Below are 20,632 nucleotides of genomic sequence, written 5' to 3' on the forward strand. Positions count from 1 at the left end.
CCCATTCCGGTTCTATACACTGTTACTAAAATAGTTTTAATATCTATAATTTCTAATGCACAAAATTCACACCACATGATATATCATTTAAGCAAACTGGTCGTGTAGAGATTTTATTATCGCGAAAAATTACAAAGTACACAGAAAGTTGACAAAAAATACACAGTATTTGTAGTAGTGGCTGCTTTATACATCAAGAGAAATATCATGGCTGTCAGAATCATTTTAAAAGAAGTAAACTTCTTGTTGTACCCATTGGCGTCGTTATGTAGGTTTCTTGGGCACAGTCCGCACCCACTCTTATATGTACAATAGTAAACTACCAAACATTGTTAGAATTTGGGTGCCATTTGTTGGGTCCACAGTTTTTGTTATATAGTAGTTGCCGTTACTATATTTCTATAAGTTTAATGAAGTTCGCGTGCGCAGAAAACGGCACCTGTATATTTTAGGCCAATTTTGGGATGAAGCACTTATATTATAACAGAATCAGCGGATATTGATGACAGCCTCAAAGGCGCGCATGTCACATTTAAGTATTAAGGGCATAGGCGCAAAATGTCGCCTGTCAAAATGTTGAATGCGTTTTAAATGTATTAATTTTTTTCGAATCCTAATAAGTATTTTTGAAAAATTTAAACGCAGAATGAAAGATTGCATTATTAACGAGGGTCGAAAGTCCCTTAGAATAACCAAAAAGTTTCTTTTCAATGAGATATTTAAAATTAAAAGTCACACTAAATTTTCTCTTTTCTCTTCACCCCTGTAACTTATCAAAATAAAGATATAAGTTTTCAGTGACTTTCGGCTCTCGGTAATAACGTGATCTTTCATTCTGCGTTGAATTTACTCAAATATACTTATTAGTTTTCTCAGGATTCGAAAAAAATGAATACATTTAAAACACATTAAACATTTTGACAAGCGACATTTTGCACAAAACCCTGGGTGCCATTTTAAAACTATGTGCGCTGTCCTATGAGTATCTAATACCTGATACGAGTAGTACACCATCTCAATTGATCTTTGCATCAATGAATGAATCAAAGGGGGAAATCAGGAGTAAGTAAAAAATTTTCAGAGAACGGTAGCTGCATTATGTTTAAGTAAATGTTCCAATATTTTTTCAACCTAATCTTTTTTAGAAGTCTGGCTCGCCAGTCTGGGCTTCCACTTTAATTTGTATCTCTTCGTGTGCATTGCGAACATTTCTTTTATGTTGGATATTTTTTCGTCTTTTTGTTTTTAGTTTTCCAATTTCATTTTTGTGATTGTTTAGCTTTGGCCAACAACCATAACTCAAAGTAATTTTATTGTTAAATTACTAAAAATGCTTTGTGAAAACTGCAGCTGAAGATTTAATTTTAAATTGTAGCATTCGTAACAAAAATATAACTCATGTATATCAATATTCTTGAGTAATGAAACAACAGTGATGAGGAAAGTAAAAGTATCCTCATCGATTTGTTTATTCAACGTAATTGTAAATATTTGGGTCAGAATCAGAGAAGCAAAAAGTTTTAATTGGACACCAATTTGTAATATACATCGTGATATTTTTATTTTAATTATTTAAAACTGGGTGCATTAAATTTCTAAACTAAGCCTCCTTAAGTTGTGTATTTAAAGATAAGAGAAAAGGCAAAAGTGGTCTTACTCAATAATAGCAATCATGTTATATATAATCAACACTTCATCTTCGGAAGTATGTTGATAGTGGAATACTGTTATTCTTTTTCCTTGTTTACTTTATTTTGTTAGTTCCTGGTTTATTGTGGTCTTCCAAGAAGAAAAATCGAGCAGGAAGAGCAAGCTCCTCCAACACGACAAGATCTCATGGCTATTGGAGGGCTCATTTAACGTAAGCTTTAAATTTCTTCTCTATCAAATACTTTTTTAAAGTCTCCTTCAGAAATGGCACAGAAATACAACAGGTGGAAGTGCAAGCACACACATTGTCTGACCTATGACACCTGAGACATCATGTATAATCACTTATTTTTCGCTGTACTTTTTCACCATATTATTTTTATCACCATTTTGCAAATTTTTACAGTAATAAAGAATTCCAGTGCCCTCCAAAGTTTCGCCACCAACATTAATCCCAATTTCGACCAGTACTTTGGGAATCTTTGCAACAATGTCTTTAATTTCGATCGGTGTTCAATGAATTTTAACCTGCCAAGTTCTCATAAGGTTTTAAGCTGCGCTAATCTGGTTACCGAGATAGTATTTATTGATTTTGAGGCCGAATAATACTCAACCAGTAAACTAGGTATTTTGCACCTTCTTTATTTGAGTTTAAAGTGACTATGAGACTGGGTACAATTGCATAATACTCAATAGATTTACATCGCATTTAAGTTAGGCAGTGCATATGTTAATACTATTATTATTTCTTTGTACAGTCTCTTAAGCTTAATCATGATTAAAGATGAATAGGATTAACTTAATATAATTTTATGTTTTCTTAGACTCTATAGACATATAAAATTTGACATGCAGTTTAATTGTGACATTTATATCGGTCCTTTCACCTCTTTATTCTTTTTGTATTATAAGCATCATATTTCTGTTGCTGTAGTAGAGTACGCGGCATTTGTGCATGAGAAAATTTTGTATCTCAATAACATTCTAAGCTCTTCCCACTTTGACTTCACTGGTTAGAAAGGACTGTCATCATAATTCAGTTATGTTAAATGAATGCAATTGCGTCGAAAATTCCTCGTCAGAATGCAGTAGGATCTCGTTATCCATATTAAAATAGGAAATTAATAGAAAAAAAATACCACTATAAGTAAGTCAATAACATATCGAGGATACATTTAGATTCAAGTATTTAAAAACAGAGGCATCTAGCTTTTTAACAGTAGCTCTTCTCCTTTTTTTTTCTTGTTTTTTTTTGTGTATATCTTTCACGTGTTCTTTATCTTCCTAAACGATTCCGCTTATCACCTATAACGACTGAGCAACGGTGCCTTTTGAGCTATAAAGTGTATCAGCTGACACATTTGTAATGTTGTGTAACGATAAGACTACCAAAGAAAATTGAAGTACTATTGTAAAAATAATACCTGAATCAACCATGGGAGCTTATCGTCTATACCTTGCCTAGCTCAGTATCTCAAGGGTGAGTTCGTCTTGTCTTAAACTAGGGATTGAACCTGAGTTCTCAGTTGATAGCAAATAAGACAAATTTTAACCAAACATATTTATTTAAAAGAATAAAAAACAATAATTAACCTTGCCAAAGCTTAACAGTTAATAAGTGCTACTTATTGCTTCGATGGGCTGCTTGTGTGTTCTAGCTGTTAGGTCCTCCAATTAGAATTTGTGGCTTCTGGAGAGCTGCAGTCACACATGGCTGTATATCCTGTTATTAAAATTGAATGTGGCCAATCAATTCGATCTCGTCAATTAAATTGTTGATATGCCAATAAACCAATAAATCCAATAAAATGTCCAATAAACCCAATAAACCCAAGAGAATTTGTAGACCATAAAAATGAGTCTTATAATAATTTTTGCCTTCTTGTATAAATTTCAAAAAGAAGCAAAAAATAATCCCACTACAGAAAAGTTTTTTTGACAGAAAGTGGGAGACTGAATGAAGTTAGCACAGATGTCATAGGATGTTGCTATAGATATCATGAAACTAGCTTGTCTGTCAACACGGAACAGAATAGTCTGCCGGACAAAAGTGAGAGGGCGAATATTTATTCTACAGGACAGAAAGAGAGAGAAAATAAAGACAGAAGAAGAAAAGAAAAAACAGAGGGCGCCAACTATTTTCTAAAATAAAAAATAGTAAAAATTAAACTGAAGATAAAGAAATTAATAAATCAATAAAAAAATTTAAATGAAATAATTATTAAAATATAAATTAATAGAGATGTGACGTTTATAACGTTACAGTTGTTCTGTAACATTTTCAGCTCCCTAGTATTATGGAAATTACTTATGATATATTAACATTTTGTGCGCAAACGAAGCAAAGAAAAATGGCAATTTTTGTAGTAAACAAATGACCATGAAGTATAGACATTATAATGTTGTGTAGAATGAACTGTTCTCTTAGAAACAACGATTGAAGCGATCGGTGATTTTGAATGTCAGTTACGCTCGCGAAATCAATGCTCAATAAAATTTGTATCGTCTCGACGGTGAAAATTCAATATCTTTTGATCCGAGTGTCCTATCGACAAAGATCAAGATGCGTTTTAAAGTTAGAGAGTGCAGCTTTCGTATGAAATTTTTGTATTTTGCCGCAAATGAACTCAGTTTTTATAAAGGAGTTAAATAAATAAACTTGGTGCGATTTTTGCCATATTTTATTATTCTTAGGAGGTCAATACAATGTATCCCTTTCATTGACCGGTTACTATGGAGTAAAATGAACGGTTTCCCACAGACGTGTGGTAATTTAGACAAGTGGTTTTCAGATTTGATAAAACATATGAAAATAGCCAATTTTCACGTAGGAAATTTAAAGATATTAACGATTAAATGAGGTCATACGTTAAAAATATTAGAATAATAAAACAAAACATAAATAAATACTACATACTTTTCCAGACACTCAGGATTCCCTGAAAACACCAAATAACTGTTTCATACACTTCAAAAACACAATCTCGGGTATATATGACACACAATACGAAATGAGAATAGATAATATGAAGTGTTAAAGTAATAATTAAAGATAAAATACCTAACAAGCATCCTGGAAGAAGAAGAATCTCTTGGCCACATGGTTTTAAACAAATACGACAGAGCTTTTTCGTACTACTGCCAATTAAGTACGAATAGCCGTGACGGTCGCCAACTAAATACCATTAAACTATTACAAAACGAAGTTAATGAATGGAACTTGACTGTATGCTGTAAGACAAGAGGCCACAAGGCAATATTGAAGAAAAAGAACTCTTATGTTTTATCCTAGAACGTGCACTATTATTAATTCGATCTCTGATTATTTTGTCAAATAATTTTGCATGTCGTGTTTCTGTGACGCTGACTAATGTTATTAATCGATAGGTGTTGCAATTTACTTTTTAAATGTGCTCGTACAGGGTCATTTTTCAAACTGTTATTTCTATCAATTATAATTATGTCATTTCACTCGATATAATTTTCGTTAAACGACCTCTAATTTCTAGGACATTCCAAGCATTCTTATCTAAATGATATGTACATTTAAATGCAAATTTTGTTGTCAATATAGTTACCTTAATTTGCGTCACCTGTTTGATATTGTTAAACAGTCAATAAAGTTTATAATTAATTAAGCACCAAACCTTATTTGTGAATACGACAATATTTATAGGTAAGGTAGATGAATGATAGTGAGGAAGCGATCCAATTTTGGAAAACATTTAATTATTATAGGCAGAATATGACGCACGACTGATAGATGGCACAAAAATTTGTAATATAAACAATAGATATTCATTTAATAACATTATATACTTAGTAAAAAGTGCGAAAATGATGTTGTGAGGTTGCTGGAAAGTGACACAGAATATTCTTAGTTATAAGTCCAGAGGACTTCGATAGAGAGAGGTATGGATCCAGCAGAATTGTGTTCCATCTCCCAGCAGAGTAGACGTAGGTACATCAGTACACTGAAAATATTTTCAATGGATGAGTTTTTTATGGTTTCGTGGCTGAAATTTCTTGAATTTCTAGCCACGAAATGCTACGTACTCTCTACGCTACTTTACGGAGTTGAAGGGTGGACGTTAGCAGCAGCAACTATAAAGAAGTTAGCGGCTCTAGAAATGTGGCTGTATCGACGCATACTGAGAATACCTTGGACAGACAGAGTGACCAACACAGAGGTATTAAGATGAATGGGTAAAGAGGTGGAATTGTTAACAACTGTTAAAAGCAGGAAAGTGTCATACCTGGGCCATGTGTTCCGTAATGATAAGTACAGTCTGCTACAGCTTATCGTGGAAGGCAAGATTGAAGGTAGAAGAGGTTTGGGCAGAAAGAAGAAATCCTGGCTGAGAAACTTATGAGAATGGTTTCAAATACCAGAAGCTGCGAACATAATACATGCGGCACAAAACAGAGAAACCTATCGTTTGATGGTCGCCAACCTTCGGTAGAAGACGGCACATAAAGAAGAAGCTGCGGAAAAATAGTTGATGTTATATTTTTCCTCACAATAACAAAGTTTTCATTTAGATTTTCATGGTTTAAAAGGGAAAATGTTTGATTGGTAGTAAATTTCTTGATGTACAGTAGTGAACGCATATTCTTGGCTGATATGCGGATACCTTTGGTAGCCCAGGATTTTTAATGTTTTGGCTTAATTATAATTAAAGAAAATGCCTTATTGGATATACAGACAAGCCTATCTAAAAAATCACTGAACTTATAGTCCACGTCCACAGAAGGAAAGTGTCACCCAGAAGTCATGCATAAATTTAGGAATTTACGAAAGTTCTGAGCAGAAAAAATTTTACCTAAACATCGGATTTTCGAGGAAGGTTAGTTGAGAGAGCCAAACTGTGATTGTGTGTGTGATGTGAGAGATTGAGTGATTTACTGAATTCAAACGCGATCGAACCACAGAGTGAAGCTGCAAGAAAAGCTGACACTCTAGAATTATCAAGGGGTAGCATTTTCACTATTATACATTAACATTTGGGTATTTGAAAGCTGTTTTCCAATTGGGTGCCGCGTTTTTTAACACTAGAGCAAAAACAACAACGAAATTATGATTCTTGGCGATGTTTGGTTATGTTTAGCAAGAATGAATCGTAATTTTTGCATTGGTATCTAACAATGGATGAAACATTGATGCATCACTTCACTCCCGAATCAAATCGGCAGTCATCTTAGTGGACAGCACCCGGAGAAAGCCGTACAAAGCGATCAAAAATCCAATCAAACGCCGGAGAGGTTATGGCCACTGTATTTTGGGATCCACAAGGAAGTATTTTTATTGACTATTTGAAACATGGAAAAACAATCAATAGAGACCACTATATTGGTTTACTGGAACATTTAAAGAGCGAAATCGCAAAGTAAAGACCTCATTTGTTCAAGAAAAAATTGTTGTTTTACCAAGACTATACACCATGTCACATGTCGATAAAAACGATGGCAAAAATTCACGAATTGGGCTTTAAATTGCTTTCACACCCACTGTGTAGTCTAGATCTGGCTCCCAGCGAGTACTACCTTCTTTTCGATCTAAAAAATGCTCCGTAACAAGTCAACCGAAACCGAAGCCTATTCTGATGGCAAAGATAATCAAAGAAAAGCGTTGGAATGGTTGTATCGCCTCTAAAGGAGATTATTTTCATGAATAAATAATCATTTTTTCAAAAAAATGTTGTTTTTTTGGTTAGATCCAGAACTTATTTTCTCACGGGTTAATAAATATTTTATATTACAAATAACAACCTAGGCAAATATATTAAAAACAACAAGAGCCAAAATAAAAAACACTTACACAGTGGTATGTACAAACTTAAATGTGGCGACTGCCCAAAAACTTACATCGGTCATACTGGTAGAAATTTTAATAAACGAATACCAGAACATAAAAGGGCTGTCAATAATAGAAAAACAGAGTCTACATACGCACTTCACCTTCTAGATCATAATTATTCTTTTAATGACAAATTTAAAATTCTTCACATTCAAAATAAAGGCCTTAAGCTATCTTTGTTAGAATCTATGGAAATCAACAAATTAAAAAACAGATATAATTCTGAATGACCAACTTGAGACAAACAGTTCTCCCCTCCTCAACCTATTTTATTAGAGACTATAAAGTGTAAACGCATGCCAAAAAGTGTTTTATTGTTAATAAATATTATTTAATTACATTTTTTTGTTAATTTATGGGTAATATTTTACTGCCTTATTTTCACAATGTGTCAAGAGCGTACATGCATTTTCCATAGAATGAAAAATTCTTTTAAGAATGAATGAAAAATGCTTTGTGAATGAAAATTTTGAAAATTTCTTCGGTGTTTTGCAACTAGTTAAACAAATTACCTTGAACGTACCAAACAAATATTCCATATCTACGCCAGATACTCATTTTTTATTCACAGCTAATTAATACAGTTCCAAACACCCTGTATAACTGAATTCCTTTTACGATTCTCCCAGTTTTCTTCAATAAGATCACCTAATATCTGACTTCCGTGACAAAGGATAATAATCACAAAATGTTATTAACGAAATTATATCCTCGTTCCCAGAATTTCATGCATCCAAACATCCAAAAAATTTTATTGTGCTCAAGTAGAGAAGAAAAAAATTTAATAGTGGTCAGATCCGGAGTTACTAGACCCTATCGATTCCTATTCTTTACAGGTACCTACATAATAGATATGTTTAATATGGTTATTTATTTTATTTATTGTTGTAATATTGGTCTTTGGTAATTATTTTTCAATACATTTTGAGTATCGAATGCCTTCATCTCCTTTGGCTTTACATTTGGCCAGTTTTTTTGACAATTCCTAGTTCTTAGTTAAGGTAGTAAGTACTTCTTCTTTGATACATAATATCCAATGAAGATAGCCAATCGAGTATGATAGAATTTACCAAATATTGACTACCAAACTGAAAGGGGCATCAAACAAATATCACTTTAAATTTTTTGGTTCATTCTTTATGTTCGATGTAAAACTTTTATTTTAGAAATCTAGTCATTATTTTTTGCTCATATGCTACTAAAGGGTATAGCTAAAAAACCACTATTGCTCTTAGATATTATGCTACTCTGATGCAGGTGTATTTTTTGTTTGTTTTTTTCTATCAAATACAAACGTTGACGTACTGACTATATTCAACGAACGCAATACATGTAGGTATTTATGTATTTTACAGGGAAACGTGTTATCTTTTAGTTTTAACCCATATAAGCCAAAGTTTGTGTATATTTATTTATATTTACCATATTTAAGAAACCGCATTGTTCACGGAAATACTTCTACTAAATTTATTTTTAATTTTGATCCCTTATCAAGCTGTTTAGTGAAATTTTGACTTAATTAGAAATGATAGTAATTCGTATTAAATGAGACAGCTGTTTAATAAACCTGTCACCACTATATCCGAAATAGACGAAAAGAATCCCAAAAGAAAACCGCACAATTACTCAATAATGAACTAGTGATATCTTAATCATATCCAAGGTTTAAAATTACTATAAATAATATTACATTGTAAACAAGAAAGAGTTGAATTACTTGGAACCAAATACAATATTAAATTTTGTAGTCTATAGCTTGTTACTAGTTTTACTTACAGGTTTTAGTACTGCATAAAGCTGTTCTATACTCACTTAAATATCACTCACATACTTATACTTCAAAAATTATCAAAATCACTAGAGCTATCATGTAACTGTGATGTGAATTGAGGCACATTATTTGTGTCTTTCCTTCATTGTGTATTTTCTTCCGTTTACTTTCAGTACATTAGGATCAACCATCTTTTTCTGCCTGCCAAAATACACGATGGAAATTCCACAGTAGTCTCAGATATTGCCCAACCACAAATATTGTTTTCTTTCAAATCCTCTCTTAGTTCTTAAGTTCTCTTCTAACACCTCTTCGTTTGTAACATGTTCTATACAGGAAATTTAAATACTTGACAAAGGATCCATATCCCTAATGCTTCAATGAAGTTTAATCTTCTTACATTTAGTGGCTAGGTTTCTGCAACATATATTAAATAATCCGTAATCGTTCAAGGACATATTGTGATGTAGAATTGCTTTTTAAGTAGTTTTTATATCTATATGTTATAGAAATATACGCTTTTACAGAATCATATAAAATATCCTGTCGTTAATTGTAGTACTTTTGAGATGAGTGTACCGACTAAATAGTTGTTCTTGCGTGAATCATATGATTAAGCAATGCCTTTAGAAGATGATCCATTAAGCCAATAAGTATGAAATGAAACTACGGCCCGCGGGCCATTTCTGGCTTGCGAAGCGTCAAAATCCGCCCTTGCGTAGTGTGCGGGTGTGTTTGAGTGACCGCGCGCTGCGGCTGGTGCGTGTCGTGTCGTCGCCACTGCCACTGTCCGCCTGCTCCCGTGCTCCGTGCTAGCCCCATTCGGAGTTTTGTTTTACTTCATATCACATGTTTGTATGCAGTATAATTTCTTTCTTACTTTCGAAACTAAAACGTGCTACAACAGTTCGCAACAGTTTGTATTTTGATAACGATTTCCGAAGTGAATAAATTTATTTTAAACTTCAGTTGTGGCTTATTCCCATTAAAATAACAGTTACTTTAAGATGCCACAAGAAAATAACTTCAGAACAATATTGGCAAAGAAAAATAACAAAAATAGTTTCTATGGAAATATTTGATAAAAATTGTGAAGGCTTCTTTGACACCCAATAATTGTTAATTTTTTCACTTTTTTGTCAAGATAATGCCTACAATCATTTTTCTTTGAAGATTTTTAGCTTCTTATAATATCATCTACCTTCAATGAATCTTTTCTGTCATTATTTTATTAATGTTTTTTTATATTATTTTTATTCACTTGAAAAAGGTGGTTATGGTATCTCATCTTTATTTTATTGTCACTTTATTTCTATATAGTTTTTCTTTAATTTTCAAAACAGGAAGAGAGAATTCAAAATACTCGTTATGCACACAGGCACTATTGATAGCCAAAAAGAGTCTATAAAGATAGCTGTGTTAGTATGTTCAACACAAGAGTAAAGAAATTTATCATGTCAATCTCAACTCAGAAAACCAAAATCATAGTAATGAAGAGGAGTGAATACATCAGAAGGGAATATAATGTTTAGTGTAAAAACGAATGGATACTCAACAAAAAAGAATGGAATAACCACTTAAATCACTTAGGATAAAACAGTGTGATCGAGCGAGATATCACCAAACGTAGAAAAAGTGTGGACCGACCGCAAAAAAGAATAATCTCAAAGATATTATTTCGCCAATGAAGAATCAAATTGATTCTAGCGAGGAAGAAGAAGAAGAAGCATTGTATAATGTAGATAATGAAAGTACACGTTTATTTTATTCTTGGAGTCTGGAACAAAGGCTTGTTAAAGAAAACAGATTTACCGAAGAAGAATATCAACATATAAAAACCGGCATTAAAGAAGCAGCGGAAGAAGCACTTGGAAGAAAAGACAAAAAAGCTAGTAACCTGTACTGGTGGCACAAAAACATTGAAGAAATGATTTAGCTAAAAATGGAAAGTAGAAGGGTAGAAGTGTATGTATAGTAAAAGCGAATGAAAAAAAGAGTAAAACAAGAAGTACTCAAGAAAAAGAACAGTACCTGACAAAATAAATGTAACTATATAGATAACCACATTGGAGGTACTAAAAGCTCTGAGGCCTAGAAGACCCTAAAAAACATAAAGACGAATGATAAAAGCAAAGTGCTATAAGTAGCATATCCGATAAACAGTGGTTGTCGTACTTCACTGAACTATTGACTAAATTACTAGAAAATTTTCTAGAGAATGAGCATTCAATTAACAAGTGACAGAATGAATTTAAACTTGGAAGGCTAGAAAGAGCTGTAAAAAGAACAAAACTACGTAAATCTCCTGGTCCAGGGGGAATAAATTCAGAACTAGTACGGTTAGGCTCAGTAAAATTACTAGAAATGTCCCAAAAACTTTTTGAAAGATGTCTAAATGAAGAGGATGTTCCAGAAGAATGGAAACAGTCTTATATTTTTAGCCTATCCACAAAAAAGGTTACTAAGCCGATCCAAAGAACTAAAGGGGCATAGCAGTATGTATTACCAACGGTAGGAAGAATTTATCGAGGAAGGCACTATAAATAAACCACCGGAAGAACAAGCAGTCTACTATAGATAATATATATACTAAAAATTGCGTTGGGAAAAAGAGTACAGAATGCAGCGGAATAGAGAATACATATAGCTTAAATAGATCTGGAAAAAGCATATGACAGTGTACCCATTGTGCGACTATAGTCAGAAATCCCGTTTTTATTAGAGCTACGCGAAATTATAAATAGAGATAACCGGTCTGATGATTCAAATATGAAATGGAGTTACCACTCCATTAAATACAACCCACGGATTGTGACAGGAATGTTGTCTTTCTCCTACTTTCTTCAATATATATTTAGACATAGCTTCAGTGAAATGGGTTAAAAATGCAGAAATATGGGACTGAAAGTAGGGGATGACATGCTTTTCACTTTATTCTTTGCGGATGACCAAATCGTAATTGCCGAAGATCAAGATGATATAAATTATATGATAAGAAAACTAAAAAAAAAAAATACGGAGAGACGGCGACAGCGGTAAAAATCCGTTAATAATCTTTCTCATTTTCTACAATAATTACTGTTTAAAAATCAACAAATATTTTACCATTTAGAAATGCCATATTCAGTTACATTTTTTTAATGAGACTTTTTATGGATATTTAATGGGTATTAAATAATATACTTAATTACCTCAATTTTAAAAATTGATAAGCGCAAATGACAATTAATTATTTTTTAAATCCAACCAAAATTCGGTCCTGCAACTGCGGAATCAATCTCTGACACATCGCCCTTATTTTTGATGAGCGACCCTTAGGGAAGGAATGAATCAAAGTTTTTTGTAATATACCTAGAATACCGGACAGGTAGAAATATTTCAGTTGTCCATACTAATGGGAATTCCTCGGTTCTAAGAAAACCAAATGCATCAGGAGACAAGTCAGTGTACCTGTGTCCATCGAAGAGCGAGGTCGTATCGACGTATCAGTTACTGTACCTTAGTGATAGAGTGTAAACATGGTGAAACTCGAAAAGTTTTTCGAAAACGTATCGGCACGGGGATTTAGGAAGTTTCTAAGAAAAATAGACTTCGAGTGTGGTTGTGTTAATCAAAATGCTGTCACTGTAAGTTTGTTATTTATAGTTTTTAACTTATTTATTTCTTAGATCAATAATTATACTAATTATTAAGCTTCGATATCAAAATCCTTCTTCTATATGCACCTTTTAAATTATTTTCTGGATATAAACAACAAAATTGCTTACTTTTTTGTAAATAAAAGACATTTTTAAACTATAAACAATGATTATATCATTTATAAATAAGGAATTGTACAATGTGACAAATAACAACACAAAAATTAACAATAATAACGAATAAGTGATGGATTCGACCGTTACTTGATGGAAATTCATTTTGTATAACAATAAAACACTGAAAACTTTTGTTTTTGGAACTTCCACAAAATTTATTATAATCTCTTATCGCTACAGTTGTTTCGGCAGACTGCGTTTTTCAAGTGGAGAAAGGCACTCCCCCGAAACGACTGTAGTGATAAGTATTATAATAAATTTTGTGGAAGTTTTCAATACCTACGAAAAAAATCAAATTAATAATCCCAGATAGGTAACTTTTTGAACATCCAATGCGTTAATATCTCTTCTATCAAAGAGAAAACCTTGTTGAAGAAGTAACAAAAAAAAATTATTTATAAAACATCGTGTACAATTTTATTTATGCGTAAGTTTTAAGCCACACATTTTAAGATTAAAGGGATGTTAATCTTATCTATCTATTCATTCAAGAATGTCCACCTTTGGATATAAGCTTCCTCATCTTTCTCCTGTCGTTATTTATCGTAACGTATTGGCATCCAGCTCTTTTTATTACCTGTACATCCAAGTTCTGGTCTTCTTTGCCATTTGTAAATCCACGGTATGCACTGTATGAGTATTTTGATTATTAGATTATATATAATTGTGTTTTCACTATCTTTTCTTGTCTTTGGTAAATGTTCTTGTATGTGAGTTGCATGTGAGAAGAGGAAGTATTCTTTTAATTTCCTCTGATTTGCTTTACTCAGTTTTGTTCCTTGTCCTAATTTTAAGGTGCCTATCAGTTATGTATGTTAGCTACTAACGCGGTTATTTAACTTACTTACATGGTTACTTTATTTGGTGATGCTCTAATCTAAATACGAGCCCCTTCCCGATGATAGGGCCAGAAGTTTGTTCGTTTGCCCGGACGTCTTCTGGTTTTTACTTCCTTTCAATAATGCTAATCATCGACCTCTGATTGAAGAACTGAAGATGATTTTTATTTGAAAATTAAGGTTCGGTTTTCAACTTTTTCAGAGCTCTTTCAGCCAACACACGTCGTTGTCTATGGTCGTTTGCCCTCAACTCCTGGGTGTGTTAAATTTTCTACGAGTGCAGGCCCAACAAAGGTCCACAAAAGTTGTGGTCTGTGAAAGGCTGAGTTCACTCTCAAGAAATATAATCATCATTATCAATTAGCCTATATTTTTCCACTATTGAACGTAGGCCTTTCGTAAAATGTTCCACCTATTAGCGATTCCACCAAGCGATAGAAAAACTTTTGAAACAGCAGAACAATTCTGCGATTTCGAAGATTTCAAAGATACTGGCAAGAATTGGATGCAAGATAGAAAAAAAACATTAGCAGTATTAAGAGAAGATTTTCGTCATTTCTAATAAATGTTAATAGACTAGAATTACAAACGGATACAGGAATAATGACTGGAAATTACCAACTACTCCCCACATAGGTAGGGTGAATTCCGTGATGCAAGAAATTAGAAGTGAAGGAAGAAATTGCCATATATATCCTTGTCAATGTGAAGTGATCAGTGACATCTTCTTCTTCCTCTTTATAAGCAATTCTGCTTGTTCATTGGCGGATTAATACCTCTATGGAAGGTTGTCACACCATCTTTTGGGCCATCGTCCGATACTTCTTCTACCGATTGGTGAGTTATCTCTTGCTATTTTGACGACACGGGTCTCCTCCATTCTGCTTATGTGATTATTCCATTCTTTTTTTTTTTCTATTTTGTGTCCATTCATTTATCCACTGTACGTTACATTTTCTTCTAATGTCTTCACAACTCTTTCGATCTCTCAGCGTATTTCCTGAAATTCTTCTCAGTGCTCTTATCTCTGCCGTTTCCAGTAGCCTTTTCGTTGTGGCTGTATCATTATTGGTCTTACACTGGCTTTATAAATTCTTGACTTCATCTCAATGTTATTGTGTCTCAGTCTATTTGCTTTTTGTACTTGATCTGTCACTTCTTTGTCCATAGCTGGACAGTATAATTCCCAGGTATTTTATTTCCATTGCTTGTTCAATACTGATGCCATCAATTTTTATTTTACATCTGGATGGTTCTTTGTTGACTACTATTGTTTTAATTTTCTGAGATGAGATTGTCTTCTTAAATTATTTTGCTCTTATGTTAAATCTGTGGACCAGTCTTTGTAGACTATCTTCATCTTGGGCTATCAATATTGCGTCGTCTGCATAACATAGTATTTTTATTTCTTTGTTTCACCTGTTTCATTATGTATCCTCTTCCTTTGTTAAGGCTTTTGATGATTTCATCCATGATTAAATTAAAGAGCATGGGGCTCAATGAATCCCCTTGTCTTATTCCGCTGCCTATTTCTATAGGTTCTGTAAGTTGTCCATCTATTCTGACTTCCATTTTGTTGTTTTGGTAGATGTTTTCAATAGCTTTTATAATATTTAGGGGAACTTCTCTATTATACAGAAGATGGATTACATCTTTGAGTCTTACTCTGTCAAACGCTTTCTTTGGGTCAATCAGACACAGAAATGCTGGTCTATTATACTCTAGTGATTTCTCAGTACTTTGCTTTATAACGAATATTACATCTGTACACGACCTTCCACTACGAAAACCCTGTTGTTTAGTATTTAACAAGTTTATATTAGTGATATACACCGGCAAAACAAATGTTAAACCAGGATAAATCCTAATTTCTTATAAAAAGTTTAAATTTGGTTCAAAGATCTTTTGCCCAAGTACCAGCGACAGAAAATGTCTTGCCTGCATAAAAATAAGATAAAGAAAAGTATACAACTTCGTTTAAATATTAAAAGCTCATTGTAAAAGAAAAGAACATTATACCCGATTAAGTGTTACGAGAATAGATATTTTGTCGGAAATACCCTACGATATTGAATGAAGGCAAGAAATCTGTTTAATTTCTTTTTTGGGCTATTTATTAATAACGTCATTAAATCGATGATCTGCAGCGATAATTATTTTGCTGTTAATTTGGTTACTCTCGTTACTGTATTGGATAACAAACAACTATTTCACTTCGAAAAGATATCTGTTATTCATATTCGAATAAACTCGAAGTAATAAATTAACTTCCCATTCTGCGCTAATTCATTATCCATTGTTAATATTAAAATGACCACTACGGTTGACCAGCTGTTTGGCTTTGGTGTAGGGTTAAAGACCTTGAAAAGAAAGCTCCGTCCTCAGTCGGCATCGTTGGTCTTATAAATACTTTAACTGCATACACACCTATCGCACGTCCGATTACATTATAATTTTTTCGCATCTTGCGATCGATACCTACCAGCAACGATTACTTTCACTTTGGCCTTAATTCGATTTAGTTTTGTTTTCTAAGGACACCATAGACTTTTACTTAAAGGAGATCGCGTTACCAGATGACGAGAGATAGTGTGTGTGTCGAACTTTTCCCGTCATGTAATAATGTAGACGCTGTATAAGAAATAGATGTAAATTATGTAGCGACGGTGCTTTGTCTGGGTCATGACGAGGTTTAAGCACCAAAGGTAAAATATTACAAATAATGTAGTGCATTTCATAACTAAACTAGTATTCTTTAAGATGAAAATGATTATTGACGTATAGCACAAACAAAGAGCTTCCTAACAATTAGACATATGTTAAAATATACATAGGAGGAGCTCATTTAAACCATTTATTTCAGTTAGATTAATATTCATCATGTCTGGTGATTAATATAATTTAATACTTCTACACTCTTGCGATGTACCAATCAAATGCTGGATGTTAAAGATGAAAAAAAGATTTATTTAGGTCAACAATAGTAGAAACAGTGAGCTAGAATACTAAAGGACTTCTTTTGGATATTGTTCATCTACTTTAGAGAGGAACTACAACGTTAAAGGGTTTTTATAGTTTCATATGGTAAAGGGGCCCCCAAATATAAAAAAACCGCGGACAGCTACATATAAAGGGGTGTGTTTTTGAAACAGGAGTGAATGAGTCTCTATGCCTTAAGATACATTTTGGTGAATTCTATGCACTTTTCGCACTACAGAAAAGTTAAATTTCCTATCATAATGTCACATTTTAAAATCAAAAATAATTTTTCTTGACAAAAATATATTCAAAAAACGAAGCAAAAAGAAAAACAGGTAAACACGAAATTTTTCTTTTGTTTGTCCCATAACTTTTCTCACGGGGATATATGTATAGGTATTCTTCTTCTTCTACGGCACTACAGCCCAAAATGAGCCTTGGCCTCCTTTATTTTTTGCCTCCACCCTTGTTTGTCTGTGGCTGCTCTTCTCCATACACGGACTCCTAAAAGTGCTTGTGCGTCGCTGCTTACTGTGTCTTCCCAGCGCTTTCTTGGCTTTCCAACTGGTCTCTTTCCCTGCATTCTGGCGTTCAGTGCTCGTTTTGGTAGCCTATCCTCTCCCATTCGTATCACATGTCCGGCCCATTGCAATCTTTGTATTCTAATGAAGTCTGACAGGGGTGTTTCCTTATACAGTTGATAGAGCTCGTTGTTATATCGAATTCTGAAGATTCCTTTTTCCCTCACAGGTCCTAGTATTCTCCTCAGTACTTTTCTTTCGAATGTGTCGAGTTTGTTTTTGGATGTTTCTTTCAGGACCCATGCTTCGCTGCCATAACATGCTATTGGCCGAATTAAAGTTTTATAGATTCTCATCTTTGTATTTCGGTGGACACTTTTAGACCGAAATATATGGGAGAGGGCAAAATAAGCTTTGTTTGCCTGCGTTATCCTTTTTCGTATTTCTCCATCCTCTGCTCCATCGGCATATATTTCTACTCCCAGGTATGTTTCCATATTTCCAACCGTTTCCATTTTCCGTATTTCCAACCGTTTCAATGTCATCTTCATGCATAATGTTTTGTGGGATTATATTTCTTCTCGTCTGTACCATTATTTTTGTTTTTTCTGTGTTAATTTCCAGACCTAGCCTTTTCGTTTGTGTTTTTAACTCTGCGTATGCTTCCTGTGCTCCTGTTGGTGTTCTACTCATAATATTAATATCATCGGCGTAGGCAGCCAGTTGAACCGTTTTATTGGTCAGTAGGTTTTCTCGTCCAGTTTGCATTTGCCTAACCGCATACTCCAGTGCCAGGTTAAACAATGTTGGTGCCAGCCCATCTCCCTGCTTTAGTCCCTGCGAGATTTTGAAAAAGTCTGTCCGGTTGTTTTGTATTCGTACACATGCCTGAGTTTCATCCATTGTGGCTTTAATGAGTCTAATTAGCTTATGTGGTATTGCTAATTCTGCCAATATATAGTATAGTCTGTCCCTTTTGACTGAATCGTATGCCTGTTTGAAGTCTACAAACACGTTGTGAACATCAATGTCGTGTTCCCACGATTTGCTCAAGACCTGCTTGACTGTAAATATTTGATCCATTGTCGATCTTCCCCGTCTGAAGCCCGTCTGATATTCTCCAATAATATTTTCTGCTAGTGGTTGGAGTCGCTGGTTTATAATATACGTGAGGACTTTATACGCTGTACATAGTAGAGAAATTCCACGGTAGTTTTTGCACTGGAGTTTGTCTCCTTTTTTATAGATTGGGCATACTATACTTTTCTTCCATTCGTCGGGTATTTTCTCTTCTTGCCATATTTCTTTGATAAGCGCGTGGATATGACTTGATAGGTGGTTGCCACCTACCTTATACAGTTCTGCTGGAATCTCGTCAACTCCCGGGGCTTTATTGTTTTTCTGGGCCTTAATAGCTTCGAGAACTTCCTCTATGGTTGGAGCTTCTACTTCAACTTCGTTCTCTTCTACATGGTTCGTACCCATTTCATCTTCCATATCTACTTGTGTTCCAAGTAGGGTCTGAAAATAATGCTTCCAGGTTTCTGTGACTTTCTGTTGGTCACTGATTATTTGCCCACTTTCATCTTTGCATAGGCTTGTTTGAGGTTTATATCCACTTTTTATCTTTTTTAGGTATTCGTAAGCTCCTCTAATTTCGTTTTTTTTGAAATTTTGTTCCATTTCTTCTATTTGTCCATTTTCATAAGCTCTCTTTTTGTTTCTGCATATCTTGTCTGCTTTCCGTCTTGCGACTTCAAATGATGTTCGTCTTTCCCGTGTTCTTCTTGTTATGTACATTTTGTGCGCTTCGTTTCTTTCTTCTATCGCTTGCCTGCACTCGTCATCAAACCATGTTCCTCTTCTCTTCTTTTTCTTGTTTCCCACGGTGGACGCTGCTGCTGTCAGCACTGCTGTTTTGATCTTATTCCATTTGCTCTCTATGGAGTGCAGTTCTTGTGTCCTTAGCTCATTTGTGACTTCTTGCTCGAACTTCTCTCTACATTCCTGAGTCTTCAGTTTTTCCAGGTCTAGTTTGTTTGTTCTTTGTTGTCTTTCGTTTCTTTCTCTGTTAACTCTGCACCTAAATTTGGTTTGCAGTAAAAGATGGTCTGATCCACAGCATGCTCCTCGTCGTGTTCTCACATCAGAGATACTACTGGCTGCCCTTTTGTCTATCATCACATGGTCAATTTGATTGGTTGTGGTTCCATCACGTGGTGAGATCCACGTCATTTTGTGTATGTCTTTATGTGGGAAGCATGTGGAGCTTACAACCATGTTTTTACTGGTGGCAAAATTTATCAAAAACTCCCCATTCTCGCTTGTTTCATTGTGCAGTGAGTGTTTTCCTGTTGTGCCATAGAACTGCGGTTCCTTGCTTATTTTGGCATTCATATCACCCATTGATAGGTATATTGTATATACAATACCCATGTATAGGTATTGCTTCGCAGAAAAAAAAAGTTCCGTCCTTCCTCCTCAAAATGACGTTTGGTACAAGTCTTTAGGATTCACAATATCCCAGATAGTTCTAAAAGATCCCCTTGTACTCGCATTTTACCTTTAACTTTTAACTTTTCTCATTATCATTTTAATTAATTATACCAATCATTTTGGTATTCCAAATTCGATCATAGTCTAATATAGTTGGGGTCTGTTGATGATATCGTACGTTGCCTTAAAATCTACGAAGTTGTAATGGCAGTCTATGTCGTCATCATCACAAGTGACTCGACAATCCGTTGTGGATCTTGGCCTGCTCACAAAGAAGTCGCCATTCCTGTCGATTCCTGGCAACTTCCATCCATCTTCTGACCCTTAGAATCTGTAGGTCTTCTTCCACATCATCAATCCATCTCCTTCGTGGTCGTCCTCTGCTTCTTGTACAAGCAATGCCCATCTAAGTTTCTGCACTTTAACGAATTTCACAACATCTGGATCGGTGTATAACTGATATAGTTCAAAGTTTTTCAAAAATTTTTCTCTCAAAAATACCATCATCATTTTGAGATAAGGTTCACGTTTCAGCCCCATATATCAAAACCGGTCTTATTAAGGTCTTGTATATATTGAGCTTTTCCGCACGTTTTATATTTTTGGTTTTTATTTTTTAAATGTTTCTGGAGAATGTGAACAGTTTTGTTTGCTATTGCTATGCGTCTTTTTATTTCGTCGCTTGTCGTGTTTGTTGCGTTTAC

General features: G+C 34.2%; 1 protein-coding gene across 13 annotated transcripts in view; it reads left to right on the forward strand.

Moving 5' to 3' along the window:
• The window catches only part of baz (par-3 family cell polarity regulator), a 356,412-nt gene that overhangs the window by 263,910 nt on the left and 71,870 nt on the right, over positions 1 to 20,632 (forward strand). The window contains exon 1 of one of the 13 annotated variants that reach the window (XM_072522402.1): positions 12,712 to 12,904. The exons of the other annotated variants lie outside the window; for them this stretch is intronic. Coding sequence (XP_072378503.1) covers positions 12,797 to 12,904 — 108 coding nt within the window. The 5' untranslated portion in view covers positions 12,712 to 12,796. Of the gene's footprint in view, positions 1 to 12,711; positions 12,905 to 20,632 lie in introns of those variants that run through there. 13 annotated transcript variants of the gene reach the window in all.

The sequence above is a fragment of the Diabrotica undecimpunctata genome, chromosome 2 (genome assembly GCF_040954645.1).
Source record: "Diabrotica undecimpunctata isolate CICGRU chromosome 2, icDiaUnde3, whole genome shotgun sequence".
NCBI lineage: Eukaryota > Metazoa > Arthropoda > Insecta > Coleoptera > Chrysomelidae > Diabrotica > Diabrotica undecimpunctata.